The sequence below is a fragment of the Rhinolophus ferrumequinum genome, chromosome 5, assembly GCF_004115265.2.
Source record: "Rhinolophus ferrumequinum isolate MPI-CBG mRhiFer1 chromosome 5, mRhiFer1_v1.p, whole genome shotgun sequence".
NCBI lineage: Eukaryota > Metazoa > Chordata > Mammalia > Chiroptera > Rhinolophidae > Rhinolophus > Rhinolophus ferrumequinum.
The window spans coordinates 34,171,879-34,192,857 of NC_046288.1; the positions used below are offsets into that span (position 1 = coordinate 34,171,879).

Genomic DNA, 20,979 nt, shown 5'->3' on the forward strand with positions numbered 1-20,979 from the left:
AGGAAGTAGACCTATACATTGCTGGAAGTGGACCTTCACATTGCTGGTAGAAGTGTAACTTGGAACAACAACTTTAGGAAAGAATTTGGCATTGTGCTGTGAGGATGAGTAATCATATACCCTAACCGTTCCATTCCTAGATTCCTATCCAAGAGAAACTTTCCCATGTACACCAAAGGATATGCACAAGAATGTTCATAGCAATATTATTTACAATAGCAAAAATATTGCAACAAGCCAAATGCCCATCCACAGGATAACACATGACTTGTGGCCTACTTACTCTGGAATATTAAAGAGCACTCAAAACAGATTAACTATACTTACACAAAACAATACTGATGGATCCTAGCAGTCTACTACTAAGTAAACAGAAAAGTAAATCCCATAAGAGGAGAGTCTAACTCCCTTTCACAAGTAGAAAAAAACAAAAAAACTAAAAATACTTTGTAGTAATGTATCAAGCTATATCACGAAATTCAAAGAAATGAGAAACAAGATCCAGGGTGATGGTAGGCCCATGGACTGGATAAAGGAGAAACACATAGTTAAATATTAATAATCAAAGTTCTGGTCCTCGTGTTGAATGGTGTATCAATAGAGGTATAAATAATAAAAAGAAAATGATTTAATATGAGAGGGATAAGAAGGTCTTTGAGTAGGAAAGTTACATAAGAACAAGTTCTATATTCTTATGATTTTTTTGTACCCACAGTGTCTTCGATATCCCAAAATAGTAATTTCTTTAAATTATGACACGATTTTCAGAAAAAAGAGAAAATCTAGCTGATCTCACACTTTTTTCAAACCGAGCCGTCATTTGAGATGTGAAACATTATAATAACATGCCTGACATGAAATAAGCATTTCTTTGCCAAATTTGCCCATGAGGAATTTAGAAGAGATTCCTTCTAATCAAGAGTCAGGAGCTCTGTCCTTTTAGTGTAGCGCCTTCAGGAAATACCTTAGAACTCTTAACTGTCTTTTTAAAATTCTCTCTCAGGCAGTACTCACAATAATAGTAGGAAGTAGTCTTTTGGAAGCCTGTATATTGTATTTGACAACCCATGTGGAAAAATAGAGAAACTTTTAAAGTATAAGTTTAGGGGAAATTTTCTGAAGTTTTTGCAGCTTCAGTGAATTTGAGTTTCCTTCCTTGTTAGTGTCAAGTGATGTGAGGAAATATGGAAAACTCTGTGATCTTGCCTTGAGGCTCTAAACTGCCAACTTCAAAAGGCCCCTGGGGCTAGAAATGAAAACTGACTAAAACCTGCTGCCCCCAGACTGCCCCATATCAATGTGCACATTCCTGATTCAGTACCTCAACGAACTGTACAACATAGCTGTGACAATTTGCACACTGAGCTGTGCAATATTTGTCTTCATTGTTGCCGTGGTAAAGTGTAAAGCTCCCCAACGTTCATAGCACCTGCTCTAAAGGATGAATGACAAAGGGAAACTTTCCAGAAAGATGTTGCCTGCCTCCGAGGTATTTCCAAAAATATTCTTGAAGGAGTACGAAATTGTTCATTAAGACATTCCGTTTTTGTCCATGTAGAAACACAGAAAGCCAATTTTACTTCTCAATAAACAATGCAGAAAGGGAAATGCTCTTTGTAAGAGGTTCATTCCTGATAAAAATGAAATCTGTAAGATTCCCTAAATTCTGTAAAACTTAAAAATTTTATTGTGTAATGTTAAAGTGTGTCATTGCCTGAGCTAAATAATTTCCATTCTTTCTGCATCACAAAATTTTCTTTATCATTGTATTATATGTTATAAGGGAATTTTACCTGTTTCTAAAAAGCAAACCATCCTTAGAAACTCTACAACTATTTTTAAAGATGACATGTTTCTGACAATGTTTTGTTCTTCACTTGGTGCTTATAATAAAAACAAAACCCCGTGTGGCTCTTACAGTGTCAGTAGGGCATCTCTTTGTTTTATGTCCCATGCCTAACATGCATTTCACCACTATTATCTTGAGCTACTCCTGAAAGAAGACATTATCAAAGAGACATTCTAGGAGGAATAAATACTGGGATTTTCATGCAGGTTGAAATGGTATTGCTTTGTCACAAAGGGAAAGAGACTTTATCGATTAGCAGAGAAGGAAGCACCCATGATCTTTAATTACTGGAAGTATTTATTTACTGCAAATGTGCATTTATGTCTTGCCTCATATTTGCCTGATTAGGATGATTCTTCCCCCGACTCAGAAATCTGGATTCGGTTAAGTTCTCTGCCCATGTATGGTTCTCTCTTAAGAACCTCAGGGCCTCATGTGGAGGAAATAGCGGAGGTTTCCAATTTCACGATGGAAGACATCAACAACAGGAAAATTAGGTAAGTAGCCACTTTGTATTACTTGACAGAATTTTTTTTCTTTGACAGAACTTTTTAAATTGTATTAAAATAGTTAAGCAACTAACCAGCAGTTCCTTTGAAAGATTGTATTGTGTCTGGCCTCATTTTTAAACAAAGATGCAGTCATCTTACCCAGCGTGATAGTGTAGGTCATTCATTTGCTTCGTCTCTTTGGCTTCTGTAGGTACTCAGCTGTGTTTGAGACTGACAATCATCTGGTTACTGATAGCTTCCATTTCTCTGTGTCTGATACGGATCACAACCGTCTGGACAATCAGATGTTTACCATCATGATCACCCCTGTCAGGAATCCACCGCCAGTCATTGCTTTTGCTGACCTTATCACGGTAAACAATTCTCAGATCAATAAGCAGTGAATGCTACAGAGAGCTGGAATCTGTAGCGATGTACATAAAGGATCTCTACCTAAATTAGCTGCCAAGTTCTTCCCCCAAACTAACAAGGCAATAGTATCAAGATATGCATGGTTTTCAATCATGAGTTTTTCAAAAAGTAAGGAAATAATTATATGCAGAAAATCAAATCATTATATCCACATTATTTAGTCAACAGATATTTAGGTGCCAGACATAAATGCTAGATGTATATAGTATTTTGTGTATGATGCTAGATATGTATAGTAGTGGAAGTAAAATTAGAAATGGAATCTAATGTTTGTAGCAACTATTAGGTTGGTGCAAAAGTAATTGCAGTTTGAAAGGTAAAAAATAATTGCAAAAACCGCAATTACTTTTGGACCAACCTAATAAAACATGGGGATTTGGACAACATCCCCAAGTCACTCCTTAAATCAAGTTGATACTTATCACTGTAAACAATGTTGACAATTCCTTAGGGTAGGGAGGGTGGGGGGCTAGATAATGTATCCTAATCATGAAATTACCCAGACCTGAGTTCAAGGGCCAGTTCTGTTACTCAGTAGCTGAGTGACCTTGGACCAATCATGTAGTCTTTCTTAGCCTCCATTTCTTCACATTTAAAATATCTTCCTATTACATAGAGGATTGCTCTGATGATTAATAAAATAGCATTTAAAAAAAAAAACACAAACAAACAAACCAGTGCTGTACTAGCACATGGTAGGGATTCTGTGAAAGTTAATTCACTTTCTTTGTTCTGCTCTCCACACATACCAAATGCCAGAAACTCAGGAGATTTTCTAGTGTTGTCGAGCAACTGAAAATTGACAAAACTGAGTTATTTCTAAATGGTTCTTATAATCCACCCATTTTCCCATTGCTACAACTTGGGGCAATCATTTGGACCTTCTCCATTCCCAGAGTCAGGGTGATCTTCCACTTTGTAACTTGTCAATCTTCCTACATTTCCCCAAGAGTTGTTTAGAGTAAAGGAACTTGGTCATATCCCACAGGCTAAAAAAATAACACCAGGCTCAGGTTGCAGAGTCAGCATACCAAACAGGGCCCTCGAGGAGAGAGAGCAAGCAACTGCTTTTACTTACACTGATTTATTGTCCTCATTGACATTAAGATAAGCACTAGCTTTCAGGGATGGTGAGCACTTTTCTTTCTGCACACCTATAAATACATACTGGACAGGAATAAATGGGACTTTTATTCGGGGTGGGAACACCTATAGGACAGTCACCCTCATGGTATCCGAGGGCAGACTGGACGATCGTTCTCTAACTGCGGGCTTTTGAGTGTTAATGTGGAGGGAAGGCAGCCATCCTTTGGTGCAGCCATGCCAAGGCTGGTGATTAGAATGGGCCAGAGCTGGTTTATAACCAGGTCCATCATTGAAGGAAGCATGACTTTGAAGGGAGACACAGGTGTCATCATGCCTGAGTATCGCTTTGAAAGGAGCTGAAAGATTGCCTGGCTTCAGCCTCCTCAAAGGAGTGAAATTGGTGCTAGAAGGTCATTTTGCAATTCAGTTCTTTTTAAGGTATTATGTGCAACGGCCCAAGGACTCTCTGCAATCTTTTCCTTCTTAGGTTGAAGAGGGAGGGAGAGCCCCACTCTCATTTCACCATTTCTTTGCTGCTGCTGATCATGACAACCTCCAGGGAGATGCTGTCATCAGACTAAGTGCTCTGCCCACCTACGGCTGCATCGAGAACACAGGAACAGGTACCAGCAGGAGCTCTGCAGTAGAATTGTTCCAGACCTGCAAAGAAGGGAGGGTGCAGGAGGGGTAACTGCCTCTGATTAAACCTGGGCATGGAGAACTAAGAAGGAATGGAACCATATCAAAGAAATGGAAGGAAGGAAGTTTTCATCTACTCAACAGAAATTTGCTGAGCATTTTCTGTGTGCCGGGCACTTTTTAAAGCATGAGGAAAATATCAGTAAACAAAACAGACAGAAATCCCTACCTGGGTGGTTCCTTAGATCCTGGTGGGGGGGAGACAGAGAAGAGACCTAACAAATGAGAAACTTGTGTGCGATGTTAGGAGGTAAATCAAAAGAAAAAATGGAGCAGCGTAAGGGCTTTTGGAGTGCCAGCAATAGGGATGCAGGGCCTTGTGGATTATACTCGGAATTGAGTGCCAAGGAAATAAAAATTTCTGTCCTTTTATTGTGAGGCAGCTGCAGTTCAGCTGAACCACAGCTTGTGTCTGGGCTCCCTCTAAGTATATGACATGAATTGAAATGTGTACTTGTCTGTCTGTGACCCTCTCCTCCACATCCCTCCCCTTCCACCATCTGCCCTGGACCCCCTGCCCTTGCTGGTTATCACAGAGAAGGAGAAGATGCATGATGTCCACAGGGCCCCTGAGACAGAAGTGACTGGCAGTTGAGACAGCTCCTGGCAGGTTACTTTGCTGCTGTCTCTGCAGTGAGATTCCTGAATGCCTTGCTTGCCTCTAATTGGTGTCCAGCTAGCAGCTCCCACAGAGAGACCATTCATTGACCGAAGGTGTCTTTGGCCAGCAGGGTGCCTGGTTTGAGCCTGGTACAGAAACTCATTTACCCTGTTTCCCCAAAAATAAGACCTAGCCGGGCAATCAGCTCTAATGAGTCTTTTGGAGCAAAAATTAATATAAGACCCAGTCTTATAGTAAAATAACACCGGGTCTTATATTAATTTTTGCTCCAAAAGATGCATTAGAGCTGATTGTCCGGCTAGGTCTTATTTTGGGGGAAATACGGTAGCAGTGGTCATGCTTTCCTATAGAAAATCTTCGGTCTTTTCCCCATCTTGCCTCTCAGTGTGTACGCTTAGATTTGTTTATGGCTGAATTAGATTTACCTCAACAAAGGTTTATGCTATATACAATGGGTGTAAAGCTGAATGAGACACAGCCCTGGCCTTGAGTGGGAGACACATATGAAGACTGATAAGTTATGATAAATAAAATGCCAGGACAGGGAAAGGAACAAAGCACTGAGAAAGTACACAGGACAAAACGATTCCTTTTGCCTGGGAAGGCAGGAAAAAAAATCTAAGGAAGTGACTTTTGAGTTGGAACTTGAAGGGTTAGTGGGAATGAGTTGCCGTGGGCAGAGAGAAAAATGGCATTTCTCGCAGAGGGAAGAGCATGGGCAAAGGTAGGAAAGCAGACCTTTTCTTTTCTCCAGATGGTTTTTCATTAAGCCTTCCTGACGTGGTTTTACGTTCAGCTGGAATGCATTCAGAGGTGTTTTCCACTAGTCCAAAAGTCAAATTTCTGGCAAGCCTCAGCCCCCCTAAAAATGGTTCTTAAACTTTAATGTGCCTAGACTCACAGGGAGGGCTTGTGAAAACACAGTTTCCTGGGCAGCAACCCCAGAGTTCCTGTGGGAGGAGGTTGGTGAGGCCCGTATATTTGCATTTCTCACCAGCTCACAGGTGATGCCATTGATGCCGGTCCAAGGGCCACACTTGGAGAACCACTGCTCTCCGTTAGTATAAACCTGGCGTAAGGAAAAGATGTTCAGGGGGGCAAATAATGGTCCCAAGGCACGTCACTTAAGGATCCCACCCTTTGCTCCGTGGGTGGTAAGAACCGAGTCTGTTTTATATACATGAAGCTGGCTAGCTACCTAGATTCAGAATCCAGCCGATCAGAAGTACATCGTTTTAACAACATAAGAAGAAGCAGCTTAAACTTCTTACCAGCAAGATGAGAAGAAACAGAATAATTATGTTAAGTATAAAATCTAACAACATGGCATCTGTATTCATTTCGTACCAGCACAAACAGGACAGGGCCCCCTTGATCACTGCATTGCAGGGCGATGCAGTGGTAGCTGTTCAAAATGACCGCCTGCATGCATCGGACCTATTTAATTTGCACATAGTATATTCTGTTTAAGAAGGCAAGGAAACACATTAGTAAGAATGATTTACCTCAAAAAAATAGAAAGTGCAGTTTTAAAAATTGGAAGGGTTGATGCTGAAAGCTTCAGTAACAGATTCACTTGTTGAATAGCTTGTTTTCCAATGACAGAAAACAAGTCATTATTCTATGTGAATATATATTTAGGCATCCTTTATTTTGCTTAGGCTATTTTTGACCCAAATAAAGAAGCCACATTTCTAATATTTATAGTGATCAATGGAAAGAAAGAATAAAAATTTGAAGAAATCATAGCAGTTTCTTCTGGAAAACCTGAACTGAATGTCCTAGGATTAGACCCCTCTATGCTTTTGGTGTCAAGAAATATCAAATCTAAAGCTTAAAATTTAAGGAAATTCATGTCATTGAAGAAGAAAAAAAATATTTGCTTTGAGTTCTCATTTCAAACATATGATAAATAAAACATTTTCATTTCTAGTCTTTCTGTTGAGAGGTCAAAAAAAAAAAAATTGTAGACACTGTCTACAAATCAGGAAATCAACTGATCTTATTTATGGCCTGATCTTTGCAAAGGATCGTGGAAGAGAGAAAGAGAAAGCCTTGTTGCTTTCCTATCTTCTATCTTTACTTTTCTTTGTTGACATATCCAGGGAATGTTCGAAGACACAGGGGTTTCTTTTTTCTCCTCTCTTTAAGAGAAAATGTGGTAACAATTTAAAATCAATCAATTAGAGAGACTTGGTCCATGCAAGAGGCAAGTCATACATCACATAGAGGGTGCCTCCCATTGGTCGTTTACAGTGTTTGGGGTTGGCATGAAAGGAATCGTTAACCAGAGCCAGCACTTCCTATGGAGCTCTGAGTGACACTTGAGCATCTCAGTACCTGAATAGCACCTGAGCTCTAGATGGTTCCTGAGCATCACAATAGCCCTGGTGGATCATCCCAGGGGCTGAGCGCTGACCCATGCAGAGGTTTCCTTAAGGAACTTAGAGGTCAAATGAAGAATGCTTAAGGAGATACTTCTGAGATTAAAAAAAAAGTTAGCCTTTCCTCATATAGAGATAGAGGGTTCGTCTTGCAGAATACACCAGGTAGAATGGTCTTGAAACTGACCGAAGCTTAAGGTAGAACCTTTGCTATTATGTCATCACGTGCCCCGGCACTTACTTTATCAAAGATTGCTAACAAAACTACCAGTGCTTCTATGCTATATAAAGTAACATGCTGAGTTCTTTCATGCATATTATCTCATTGGTTTTTCTCGAAATAACAGGGCAGGTATATCCATTTATAGATGAGCAATAATAGGGAAACTGGGATTCGACCCCAAGTCTTCCAATTCCTGGTCTTGTTCTCTTTCCACACTACGGTCTTAATCCTCAAACACATTTTCATCTTTTGTTGATAATGCTGTCATGTTTTCTAGCGTAGCCTAGTAAGCAGGAATTGATGGATCAAGGTAAAAGTTCTCTCTCAATGTTGACGCAGGTGATCGTTTTGGCCCTGGAACTGCCAGTGACCTAGAAGCATCGTTCCCTATTCAAGATGTCCTGGAAAACTATATTTACTACTTTCAGAGTGTTCATGAAAGCATTGAGCCAACCCATGACATTTTTAGTTTTTATGTAAGTGATGGAAACAGTCGTTCAGAAATCCACAGCATCAATATCACCATCGAGGTAAAGACTTTGGAAGTTGGAAAAGTTGGGCCTTTGACCATAATGTCCACCATTAGATAGCTTTATGTAAACTCTAAAGCAAAGAAGATTGGATTTGACTTTCAATTTTAGAGGTCAATGTAAAAATATAACCCTGATCTATAGGAAACTTATAGAATGAAGGCTGGCATTTGGGGATTGTCTGACTTGGAAATTTGAATATCCATTTCAGGGTAAAATCTATTCTTTCTGTGTGAAAACAGTTTGTGAGAATCAGACAGAGAAACCTTGCCAGTCTCATATTTAAATGAAAACTAACATATGACTATTTTCCCCTGAAATTATTGTATGTGGTTCTATGTGCATACTTGCCTTTTCTTAAGTTTTTAATGCATTTATTCATTAAATTGTAACATCAAAGAAATGTGTTCCTTGATGCTGTATTTATTTTCATTGGAACAACTATATAGGCTTGCTCTACCACCCCAGGGAGAGAGAAAGATAAAAGATAAAACTCGGAACGGAATACCCTCTGCCATGGAAAAAATAAAACACGTGGTACCCTTGGCACTCTTCAGGGACAGTGATGAAGAGGGGCTGGTCTGGGGGCAGGGAGACAGCTTTAAAAACCCACACTTTCAAATATGGTGTCCTCCCACAGATACTGTGATAGGCTTCGGATTTTCTAAGACAGTTCGGATTTCAAACAATGTGCCCTTTTATCCCCCAAAATCTACTCATACTTGTCTAACTACTTGTCCATATTTTTCGTCCTGAAAATATGATCGTTGTACCTATGGAAAAGATCTGAGAAGATGCATAGACTGTCCACTCATTTATTTCCAAGGGGACATTTTGTTTGTGTGACTTGCTCTCCTTGCAAACTAATTATTTTGATTGGGAATTAAAAATAGTGACCCATAAATGTTATTTCGATAGTGAAAGTTGACGCTATCTATATGATATTACTTTCTCTGAATAATGTGCATGTTTCTTTCTTAAACCAATATCTGTGTGAGACCTAATATTTTATGCTTTAATCAGAGGAAGAATGATGAGCCTCCCAGGATGACTTTGCAGCCCCTGCATGTGCAGCTGCACTCAGGAGTGGTGATAAGCAATTCTTCCTTGAGCCTGCAAGACCTGGACACTCCAGATAATGAGCTGATTTTTGTATTGACAAAAGAGCCCGACCACGGTAGGACACAACTGCTATATAAAGCTTCTTAATTGAAATGCCCCATGGGTTATTAGAGGAAACACAGATTTCAGCTGATTATTCCTCTGCCTTCCCTGTATATCATCTATTCTTTGCATCAAAGTATAATCAAATTCACAGCTAGATAATATTCTTTGGGGTCACAGTCAACACCGGTTGCTCTAAAAGCCTGAATCCTAGCAATTGGAGTTTCTGAAATTCAATTCAGCTGTTTTCTTGCTTTCCTATGTAACCCCAGGCAAAACACTTTTCAGGGTCTTCATGTCTTCTTCTCAGGGTAGGCATTATTGCTTGGTAATCCTAGTCCGTCTCATACAAGGAACAGTGTGGCTGTCTTGTTATTAATTGCCAAAGGTGTTCACTTAAGGTTAGAGGTGTGTTAGATGTCTTTATGAGTTTGTCCCTTTTGCCAAAAAAAGCACTTTTTCCTGATTAAACCAGAGGAAAAAGCCACCGTGGGAATCTTCTACCTGCTTTTCTAAGTGCCATCCCTCTGGTGTTAGCTAAAGCTCTGGAACTTTCATCTCCCAAGGGGTGTCTTCGTCCATCCCAAGGACCATTGATCTTTTAAAGATGAAAGTGTTGCTCTTGATGGAGAGTTAATAGAAGAGGCTGTTAGTGTTGCATTTTAGCTCACCTTCGTTCATTTTCACTTTCTTTAATGAAGCACTTTAACTGTCCAATTATAGTACACATGGCCCTTGAAAACAGAAAACTATGTCTCAACCCAAAGATGCTTAGTATCTTTCTGAATTCAAAAGGAATTCAAAACATATTCTTATCTCCCATCCCAGATGCCTGAGGAGGAAGGCAGCAGGTAAACAGTTCTATTTTCACTTTGAGGAAGGGAAAAATAAGGTTTAGATAATGAAATGAGTTTGAATTCATGGAGGGAGATTTGGTTTCTAAGCCATTATATTACCACATCCATCTGGGTCTCCTTAAGAGATTCTTAACCAGGAAAGTGGAACTTTATCTTCTTTATTTGTAGATAAGGCCACAGGGAATCACCCTGTGCTTATATATAAAATGCTAAGCTGTTGGTTATTTATGTGTATGTGTCACCAAGAGCCTCTGAGGCAATTGACATTCTAACTAGCCTCAGAATAATTGATAAAATCAGTCAGTGTTTTTGTGCCCTATATATTCTACCATTATTTCTTTGTTTTTCTTTACTTCCTTCCTCAGGTCATCTACTCCAGAGGAAAAGTGCTTCTGAGCCTCTGGAGAATGGGAGGATTTTAGACCAGGGCTCATCTTTCACCTACCAGGACGTCCTGGGTGGCCTGGTTGGGTACATGCCTGGTGGTCCTCATGTGGCAGTGGATGAGTTCCGGTTCTCTCTCACTGATGGCCTCCATATGGACACAGGGAGGATGGAGATATACATAGATCTGCCTACGGGTGATACCCCCTACTTGGCTATTAACCGAGGCCTACAACTTTCAGCAGGTACCAAAGGCATGGAAGAGAATGGCTGTGGTTCTTTGTCAATGTGTATTACTTCCTTCCATGTAAGTGCTGTGGGAGGGTACTGAACTAAGTGTTCAGAGCTTAGGGAGACTGGAGTTGGGGAGAACTGTTATTTTATGAGTCACAAATATGAATCTCTGAAATTCTTTGGACAAGATGCCTATGTCTGTGAATTTGTGAAAAGACTCAGAAGAGTTTATACTATTTCCAGGGTCCTAAAAAGTCTTAATTTACCTAAACACTCATGGTCCCCAGTTTCTTAGAACATCACCACTGCCCAACAAACCCCACAGAAAGAAACAACAAAAGAAATCTATCAGGATTTTCAACATGCTTATTAAAAAAAAAAAAAAAAACAAAAAAAAAAACACATGGAAGGACAATTGGGACGCCATTATGCACTAAAAGAGATTATGCAAATAATTGGGAATCATTAGAAATGGTGTCTGAGGGTCTAACATTCACACTTTTGCCTATGTATAAGCAACAGTGAGAGATCTGTTACAAATGTCAATCTTTTTTTTTTTTAATTAAAGTTTATTAGGGTGACAATTCTTAGTAAAGTTACATAGATTTCAGGTGTATAATTCTGTAATACATTATCTATAAATCACATTGTGTGTTCACCACCCAGAGTCAGTTCTCCTTCCATCACCATATATTTGTTCCCCTTTACCCTCATCTACTACCTCCCACCCCCCTTACCCTCTGGTAACCACTAAACTATTGTCTGTGTCTATGAGTTTTCTCATTTGTTTGTCTTGTTCTTTTGTTGTTTTTGGTTCATATACCACATATCAGTGAAATCATATGGTTCTCTACTTTTTCTGTCTGACTTAGTTCACTTAGCATTATAATCTCAAGATCCATCCATGTTGTCACAAATGGTCCTATTTCATCTTACCGCCAAATAGTATTCTATTGTGTATATATACCACAACTTCTTTATCCATTCATCTATCGAAAGACATTTTGGTTGTTTCCATGTCTTGGCCACGGTAAATAAAGCTGCAATGAACATTGGAGCCCACGTGTCATTATGTATAAATGTTTTCAGATTTTTTGGGTAGATACCCAGATGAGGGATTGCTAGCTCATACAGTAATTCTATTCGTAATTTTTTGAGGAACCTCCACACTGCCTTCCATAGCAGCTGCACCAATCTGCATTCCCACCAACAGTGTTATGAGGGTTCCTTTTTCTCCACAGCCTCTCCAACACTTGTTATTATTTGTCTTGTTGATGATAGCCATTCTAACTGGGGTGAGGTGATAGCTCATTGTGGTTTTTATTTGCATTTCTCTGATGATTAGTGATGTTGAACATTTTTTCATATGTCTATTTGCCATTTGTATGTCCTCTTTGGAGAAATGTCTCTTCAGGTCCTCTGCCCATTTTTCAATTGGGTTGTTTGTTTTTTTGTTGTTGAGTTGCATGAGTTTCTTGTATATTTTGGATATTAGCCCCTTATCAGAGGCACTGTTTGCAAAAATCTCCCATTCAGTTGGTTGCCTCTTCATTTTGTCAATGGTTTCTTTTGCTGTGCTGAAGCTTTTAAGTTTGATATAGTCCCATTTGTTTATTTTAGCTTTTACTTTCCTTGCCTTTGGAGTCAAATTCACAAAATGCTCTTTGAACCCAAGGTCCATAAATTTAGTACCTATGTTTTCTTTTATGCAGTTTATTGTTTCAGGCCTTATGCTTAAGTCTTTGATCCATTTTGAATTAATTTTGATACATGGTGACAGATAGCAGTCCGGTTTCATTCTTTTGCACGTGGCTTTCCAATTCTGCCAGCACCATTTATTGAAGAGGCTGTCTTTTCTCCATTGTATATTTTTTGCTTCTTTGTCAAAAATTATCTGTTCATATTTATGTGGTTTTATTTCTGAGTTCTCAATTCTATTCCATTGGTCTACATGTCTGTTTTTCTGCCAATATCATGCTGTTTTGATTATTGTAGCCTTGTAGTACAAGCTAAAGTCAGGGAGTGTGATACCTCCAGCATTGTTCTTTTTTCTTAAGATTGCTTTGGCTATTCGGGGTCTTTTGTGGTTCCAAACGAATCTGATGATTTTTTTTCTATTTCTTTTAAAAATGCCATTGGGATTTTGATGGGGATTGCATTAAATCTGTATATTGCTTTGGGTAATATGGCCATTTTAACTATGTTGATTCTTCCAATCCATGAGCACGGAATGTCTTTCCATTTCTTTGTGTCTTCTTCAATTTCTTTTAAAAATGTCTTGTAGTTTTCATCATATAGGTCTTTCACATCCTTGGTTAAGTTTATTCCTAGGTATTTTATTCTTTTTGCTGCAATTGCAAAAGGAATTGTTTTTTGTATTTCTTTTTCTGAGATTTCATTGTTAGTATATAGGAATGCAGTGGACTTTTGTATGTTGATTTTGTAGCCAGCCACATTACTGTAGTCATTGATTGTTTCTAATAGCTTTTTGGTGGAGTCTTTAGGGTTTTCTATATATAGCATCATGTCATCTGCAAAGAGTGGCAGTTTAACTTCTTCATTCCCAATTTGGATGCCTTTTATTTCTTTCTTTTGCCTGATTGCTCTGGCAAAGACTTCCAACACTATGTTGAAAAGCAGAGGTGATAGGGGACAGCCCTGTCGTTTTCCTGAACATAGAGCAAAGGGCTTCAGTTTTTCACCATTAATTACGAGATTAACTCAGGGTTTGTCATATATGGCCTTTATTATGTAAAGGTATTTTCCTTCTATACCTATTTTATTAACTGTTTTAATCATAAATGGATGCTGTATCTTGTCAAATGCTTTTTCTGCATCAATTGGTGTATGATTTTTTGTCCTTTATTTTGTTTATGTGATTTATCACATTGATGGATTTGCATATGTTGAACCATCCTTGTGCCCCTGGGATCAACCCACTTGGTCATGATGAATAATCTTTTTAATGCATTGTTGCATTCTATTTGCTAGAATTTTGTTTAGGATTTTTGCATCTGTATTCATCAGAGATATTGGTCGGTAGTTTTCTTTTTTTGTGTTGTTCTTACCAGGGTTTGGTACCAGGATAATGTTGACCTCATAAAATGAGTTAGGGAGTACTGTCTCTTGTTCAGTTTTTGGAAGAGTTTGAGCAGGATTAGTATTAGATCTTCTTTGAAGGTTTGGTAGAATTCACTAGTGAAGCCATCTGGTCCCAGACTTTTGCTTTTGGGAAGGTTTTGGATGACTGACTCAATTTCATTGCTGGTGATTGGTCTATTTAGATTTTCCAGATCTTCATGGTTCAGCCTAGGAAGGCTATATGTTTCTAAGAACTTGTCAAATTCTTCTAGGTTACTGAATTTGGTGGCATATAGTCCTTCATAGTATTCTTGGATGATCCTTTGTATTTCTGTGGCATCCGTGATAACTTCCCCTTTTTCATTTCTGATTTTGTTTATTAGTGTCTTCTCTCTTTTTATCTTAGTGAGCCTAGCCAGGGTTTGTCAATTTTGTTAATCTTTTCAAAGAACCCGTTCTTTGTCACATTAATGTTTTCTATTGTCTTTTTGTTCTCTATTTCATTTAGTTCTGCTCTGATTTTTATTATTTCCTTTCTTCTGCAGACCTTAGGTTTCATTTTTTTCTTCTTCTTCTAGTTCTTTAAGTTGTAATGGGAGGTGATTTATTTGGGATTTTTCTTGTTTCTTGAGATAGGCCTTTAATGATATAAATTTCCCTCTTAAAACTGCTTTTGCTGCATCCCAAAAATTTTGGTAGGATGTGTTTTCATTGTCATTTGTTTCTATGTATCTTTTGATCTCTCCTCTAATTTCTTCTTTGACCCAGTCGTTCTTTAAAAATATGTTGTTTAATCTCCATGTATTTGTGTTTTTTCCTGCTTTCTTTTTGCAGTTGATATACAAATTTCAAAGCCTTGTGATCAGAGAATATGCTTGGTATGATTTCAATCTTCTTAAATTTGCTGAGGTTAGTTGTATGTCCCAATATATGGTCTATCCTTGAGAATGTTCCATGTACACTAGAAAAAAATGTATAGTCTGTTTTAAGATGAAGTACTCTATAAATGTCAATTATGTCCATTTCATCTAACGTGTCATTTAGGGCTGCTGTTTCATTATTTATTTTCTGTTTGAGTGATCTATCCATAGCTGTCAATGATGTATTAGGTCCCCTGGTATAATTGTGTTTTGGTCCATTTCTCCCTTTAGTTCTGTTAGTAGTTGCTTGGTATATTTCAGTGCTCCCTGATTGGGGTCATAAATGTTGATGACTGTTATGTCTTCTTGTTGTATAGTCCCCTTTACCATTATGAAATGTCCACCTTTGTCTCTTGTTATCTTTTTCACCCTGAAGTCTGTTTCATCTGATATCAGTATGGCTACACCTGATTTTCTCTGGATACCATTTGCTTGGAGTGTCAATTTTCACCCTTTCACTTTGAGTCTATGCTTTTCCTTGTAGCTGAGATGTGTCTCTTGGAAACAGCATATGGTTGGGTTTAGTTTTTTGATCCAACCTGCTACTCTGTGCCTTTTTATTGGTGAGTTCAGTCTATTTACATTTAGAGTGATTATTGATATGTGAGGATTTCCTATCATTTTATCTTTAATTTTCTGGTAAGATTTTTGTCTCCATTGTTTCTTTGCCTTTTGTTGTTGTCTATTATTTCTGTGTGGTGGTATTCTATGATGTTTCCCTCTGTGTCATCTTTTATTACAGTATATATTTCAGTTCTGGATTTGTTTTTGAATGGTTACCCTTAAGTTTATGTAAAAGAAAGTTTGATATTTAGAGTACTCCATTTTCTTCAGCATGCCTACTTTCTCCATTCCCATATTCCGGTTCAGGCCTTTACTCTCCCCTTTTTTATGTTTTGGTTGCCACAAATTGTCCCTGTTGATGGTGGTCAAATGGCCTCCTTTAGTATTTCTTGTAGTATAAGTCGTGTATTAGAAAATTCCCTCAGCTTCTGTATGTCTGGAAAGGTCTTTATTCCTCCTTCATATCTAAAGGACATCTTTGCTGGGTGTATTACTCTTGGCTCATAATTTCTCTCTTTCAATAGTTTGAATATTTGGTCCCACTCCCTCCTGCCTTGTAGAGTTTCTGCTGAGAAATCTGATGATAATCTAATGGGCTTTCCTTTGTAGGTTACCGTCTTCTTTCCCCTGACTGCCTTGAGGATTCTTTCTTTGTTATTGATTTTTGACAGCTTCAATACAATGTGCCTTGGAGAAGGCCTGTTGATGTTGAGGTAATTAGGTGTTCTGTTTGCTTCTTGGATTCAAGGATCCAATTCTTTCCACAAGTTTGGAAAGTTCTCGTCGACTATTTGTTTGAATATACTCTCTGTTCCCTTCTCTCTTTCTTCTCCTTCTGGTATGTCCATTATTCCTATATTGCTCTGTCTGATGGAGTCAAAAAGTTCTTGTAGAGTTTTTTCATTTCTTTTAAGTCTCAAGTCTCTTTCTTCTTTCATCCGTGTCATTTCCAGTTTCCTATCTTCAATGTCATTGATTCTTTCCTCCATCTGGTCAACTCTACTTCCTAAGCTGGCTATTTCATTCTTAATTTCTTCTATTGAATTCTTAATGTCCAGAAATTCTATTTGGTTCTTTTTTAAAATTTCAATCTCTTTGGTAAAATGCTCATGTTGTTCTTTGATTGTGTTTTTGAGCTCATTAAACTGCCTTTCTGTGTTTTCTAGCATCTCGTTGAGTTTTTTCAGAACTGCAATCTTGAATTCTCTGTCATTTAAGTCACATATTTCCATATTTTAAGTTCCTTTTCTGGAGACTTTTCACTTTCTTTCTGAGCTGTCTTGTTGCCTTGGTTATTCATGGAAATTACTGATATATCATTTCTCATTCTAGACATCTACAGGAGTGGGTTCTGCAACAGGTTGATAGGAAGAGGTCTTTCTTTTGTTTTCCAGTACGTGCTGTAGAATGTTTTATTTTCTCTCCGACTGCAGCCCTTGTTTTTTCTCTCACACTGTAGTGTTATGTTTTCTCTGCACTATTCCAGCTTCTCACACAATTGGGGGATTCCCTGGAAGGCAGGCTTCTCCTCTTTTAACAGTTTGCCTGGGTCATAGGGTGCCGCATCCCTTTTGGGATGCGGAGAGCTTTTGAAGTTCCAAAGCTGTTCCTGCACCAGATTCAGAGCCCGTGTGTTTCAGCAATTCTGTTTACTTCTGCAGTGATCCACCCAGATAGGTGGGGACAGGGGCAGGGTGACTTGTGAGAGGTGGCTCAGAGCAATGGCGTCGACCACCTCCACAGGCAGTCCTGCCTTCACAGCTCCCTCCCCTTTGCTGGAACTAGTTGGGCTTTGAATCTGTTTCTGCGGTCCACAGTTCTCAGAACAGCAAATATTTTGTTCTTTTGATCTGACACCACTACTGTTCTGCTTGTAGCACTGGGCAGATGGGGCGAGGCAAGCTCTGGGAGGGTAGAGAGGGGTCGGCTAGTCTCAGTGCCTATGGCTTCCATTCTTTGCTCAGCAGTGAGGGCTTAAACCACCGTTTTCAGCCTTCTTCCCTCAGTCTTTGCTCCGAGGTCTCTGCCGTGAGTGTTGGGTTCAGCCATGTTATATGCTGTCCCCTCAGTCCTGTGGGCCATAAACGGAGCCCTAGCAGTCCAAGTTCTTCCCTCTCCCGCAGCAGCAGTAGTTCCAGGATGCAGCGAGCTTGGAGCACTGAGCCAGGTCTGCGACGGCGCCCGCGTGGCTCCGTCTCCACACTTCTCCCTTCCCTCCTCTCTGCTCACGTGATTCGCCCACCTTCAGTTGAATTTAGTAGTGGGTCTGTTTGTCTTGCCTGTCTGCTTTGCAGGGAGTCCTTTGTGGAGTTATAGCTGTTTAACTTGTTCTAAATTCCAGGGGAGATTTCCAGAAGCTCGCCTCATGCCGCCATTTTGATGACATCTCGACAAATGTCAATCTTGCAGTAAGGGTGCAGTAAGGAGTTAATTACGAGTGGGCTTTTTCCCACAGAACATCTACATGCTACTGGAGTTCTGTTTGTTTGTCTATTCCTTGTATCGCATGTATTTTGTAGTAAAAAATATATGGTATAATGGTATTTGAAAATTTGGAGGTTCCCAAAGGTCCCAAGTATTAGGTCTTGGATTTAACTTTACCCTATTTACCAGCTAAGTTAGCCTATTACTGTTTCATGGTGCAAGATACGAGATTCCTCAGTCAGAGACAAGGTACTTTGTTACTTATAGCACAGCAGGCAGCATCACAATCAACAAGTTTGAGTCAATTTCCTCTGCTCTCCAAGCCTCATGTGGTTGGTGCAGAGGGCCCAGGTATATGCCTTCGTGTGCAGTGGGATGCATTACAGGAGAGAAGCACTGAGCTGGGGAAATGCCCCCTGTTATAGAAAGCTATACGCAAGTGTGATCTGTGTCCCAAAGGAAGATGTCACCTCATCCCTCAGGGCTGCTCGCTAAGAATTACCCAGATAATGAGTGGTCATTCCTTGCATTCTTGGCATTACCTGGCGAGAACATGCAGGTATACTCGTGATCCATGGTAGACTGCCACTCCAAACACCAGGATGTATTACACATGAATCACTAGGATGTACTTTACCAGAATTTACTAATTTTAATATGAGAAAATGTCTAGACACAGAAAAGCAAGGGGCAAGGCCCTGAGAAGAGATGTTTGCCAGTAACTAGTACCTGGCCTGCATTCCCAATACCTGTGCAGCTTCAGAGTGTCCAGTGTTTGGGTCTCCTTGCTTCGTAACCTTCTCTTTATGTTCTTTCTTCAGGAACAATAATTTTGATATTTCTGTCTGAAATGGCAACCAGATGTTTTTTATGATATGGTGTTTCTCAAGAAAGTAAATAAATTAGATCCAAGAGGTTTCATCATAGTTCTAGAAGTGATTTACATCACAGAATCAGGAATTAATACGGAGATCTAGGTACTGACTGATAGATTGCAGGAGTAGAGTGAACATAGGAAAAAGAGTAAAAATGAATCAGAAGAGAAAAGGTGCTCAGATCTAAAGTTAAGGGTTGATTAGCAAATTGAAAAGTGAGGACTATTTCATTTGGGGAAATTAACATTTATTCAGCTGAAAACAGAAGGGCAAGCACTTACTTAGACCCAGAGAATACATGATAATTTACTATCCAGTCTCCTAAAATCATTTGACATCCTTTTCAAAGGCAGTGATGGGGAATCACCTACTCTCTCCCATTCTCTTCTAGGGTCTGTAGCACGCATCACAGAACAGTACCTGAAAGTGGCAGGTACTGACTCAGATGACCGTCAGGTGATGTTCATCATGAAGGAAGATCCTGGTGCAGGGCGCCTGCAGATGGTAAAGCATGGCGACCTGGAGCAAATCTCCGTTAAAGGCCCCATTCGAAGTTTCACCCAGGCTGACATTCGCCAAGGTCAGCCAGTTCTCTTCTGCCTCCCCAGACTTCCATGGACTCCACCCACAGTGGTACAATGGGAGTTAAATGCCTGGTAGCCTATGGCAGTAAACTGTGCACACTTTGTTTTGAGTAAGAGCTGAATTGTGGCTTCGTTTATTCCTTCTTGTCTCCTCAGTTATTTTTGTTTTGTTTTTTCACTATTCTTCTCAGCTAAAATGTGTTCATCCTTTGACGTAGCATTGATGACATTTGGGGCTACTATGGAGGGGGGAAAATCATTGACTTGCTGTGATACTAAAAAGTGTATGTGAGAAAGGAAAAAGAAGTGAATTGGATGGATTAAGGTGAAAATTATGCCTGCCTGAGGTGAACAATTTATATCTCTTTCAGCTCCCCCAAGAGCACAAGTTAATGAACTAAGCAAAATGGAAGGGCATAAATCGGAGCTGCCTAGGGGAGATTGCATAGCTCATCCCTCCTCCAGGAAATGCTGATGGAATGTAAAAGCATAAATGTTAAATGCTACATAGTTACTGTACAGTGCTTTCAGGGGTGAAAAAGAGGGGAAAAAGTTACATGTTGGGGGAAAAAGTAATCCCACACCATGTGATGATGTGCAATTCCATTCAGAGGTGGGAGTATGCCTCCAAGGGGCAGAAATAAGTTAGTCCATGCACTAACACTTAAAATGGGTAGCAGCCAAATTCTCACTGGACCTGTCTGTACTGTTATGAAGGAGGTGGAATAGGCAAAGGGAGTGTAATTCATTAACGATTCCTTGTCTCAGTGTGTCTTTGAAAAACATGAGAGCAGGCACCTCTTCCCAGATCTCTGGTTCCATTTACGTTGCGAGGGTACTTAGAAGTGCTGTGGATTCACAAAAATGTAACACATTGCGCTTCCCCCTTTGGGTGCTTTTGACTTCTATGTAGAGTTTATTTATTTTGTTTGTTCGTTGGTTTGTTATATCTCATGCTGTTCCAAAAATGATTTAAGGCTGGAATGGAAGTTGGGAGTGACACATTCTGGGAGAGTGTGGGCTGCGTTTTCTTGTCCTGTGACATGGATATATACCAGGGTCACACCAACACTGTGGCCGCGGTCAGCACACATTTTCCATGTGGGCAATTTTGCTAATCTAGTTATTCATGAGACTTCCTCAGAGTCTTTCACAAAAGCTGAGCCTCAACCATAAGCGATGGGACTTGGGCTGATTTTATTATAAGGGGTCTTTGTGAGGAAGCCCATAGTGAGACAGGGAAGAAGGCAATGAAAACTTTAGATTAAAATTTCAAAAGCATTGTCAAAGAGAGGAAGGTGTTAATTGACTCACTGGTGTGAATACCAGATCGAATTCCCACCTCACACTTCAGAAATAAGGGCAGAAAGCATTAATAGCAAATCTCGACCTATTTTTGTTCTTTTCACAGGCCAAGTAGAATACAGCCACAGAAAAGGAGAATCTGGCGGGAGCTTTGCTTTTAGATTTGATGTGGTTGATGGAGAAGGCAACAAATTGGTTGGCCAGTCATTTTCCATCAGTGTTTCGGGTAAGGTGGCATCGAGTTTCTAAAAACACGTCAGCAGTTCTGCGG

At 39.5% G+C, this 20,979-nt stretch overlaps 1 protein-coding gene across 1 annotated transcript in view; it reads left to right on the forward strand.

Annotated features, from left to right (window-relative positions):
* FRAS1 (Fraser extracellular matrix complex subunit 1) overlaps positions 1–20,979 on the forward strand; it is a 421,740-nt gene that overhangs the window by 331,925 nt on the left and 68,836 nt on the right. Inside the window, exons 39-46 of the mRNA XM_033106538.1 lie at positions 2,198–2,346; positions 2,552–2,714; positions 4,346–4,481; positions 8,126–8,316; positions 9,340–9,493; positions 10,703–10,966; positions 19,211–19,399; positions 20,815–20,934. Coding sequence (XP_032962429.1) covers positions 2,198–2,346; positions 2,552–2,714; positions 4,346–4,481; positions 8,126–8,316; positions 9,340–9,493; positions 10,703–10,966; positions 19,211–19,399; positions 20,815–20,934 — 1,366 coding nt within the window. The remainder of the gene's footprint in view (positions 1–2,197; positions 2,347–2,551; positions 2,715–4,345; positions 4,482–8,125; positions 8,317–9,339; positions 9,494–10,702; positions 10,967–19,210; positions 19,400–20,814; positions 20,935–20,979) is intronic.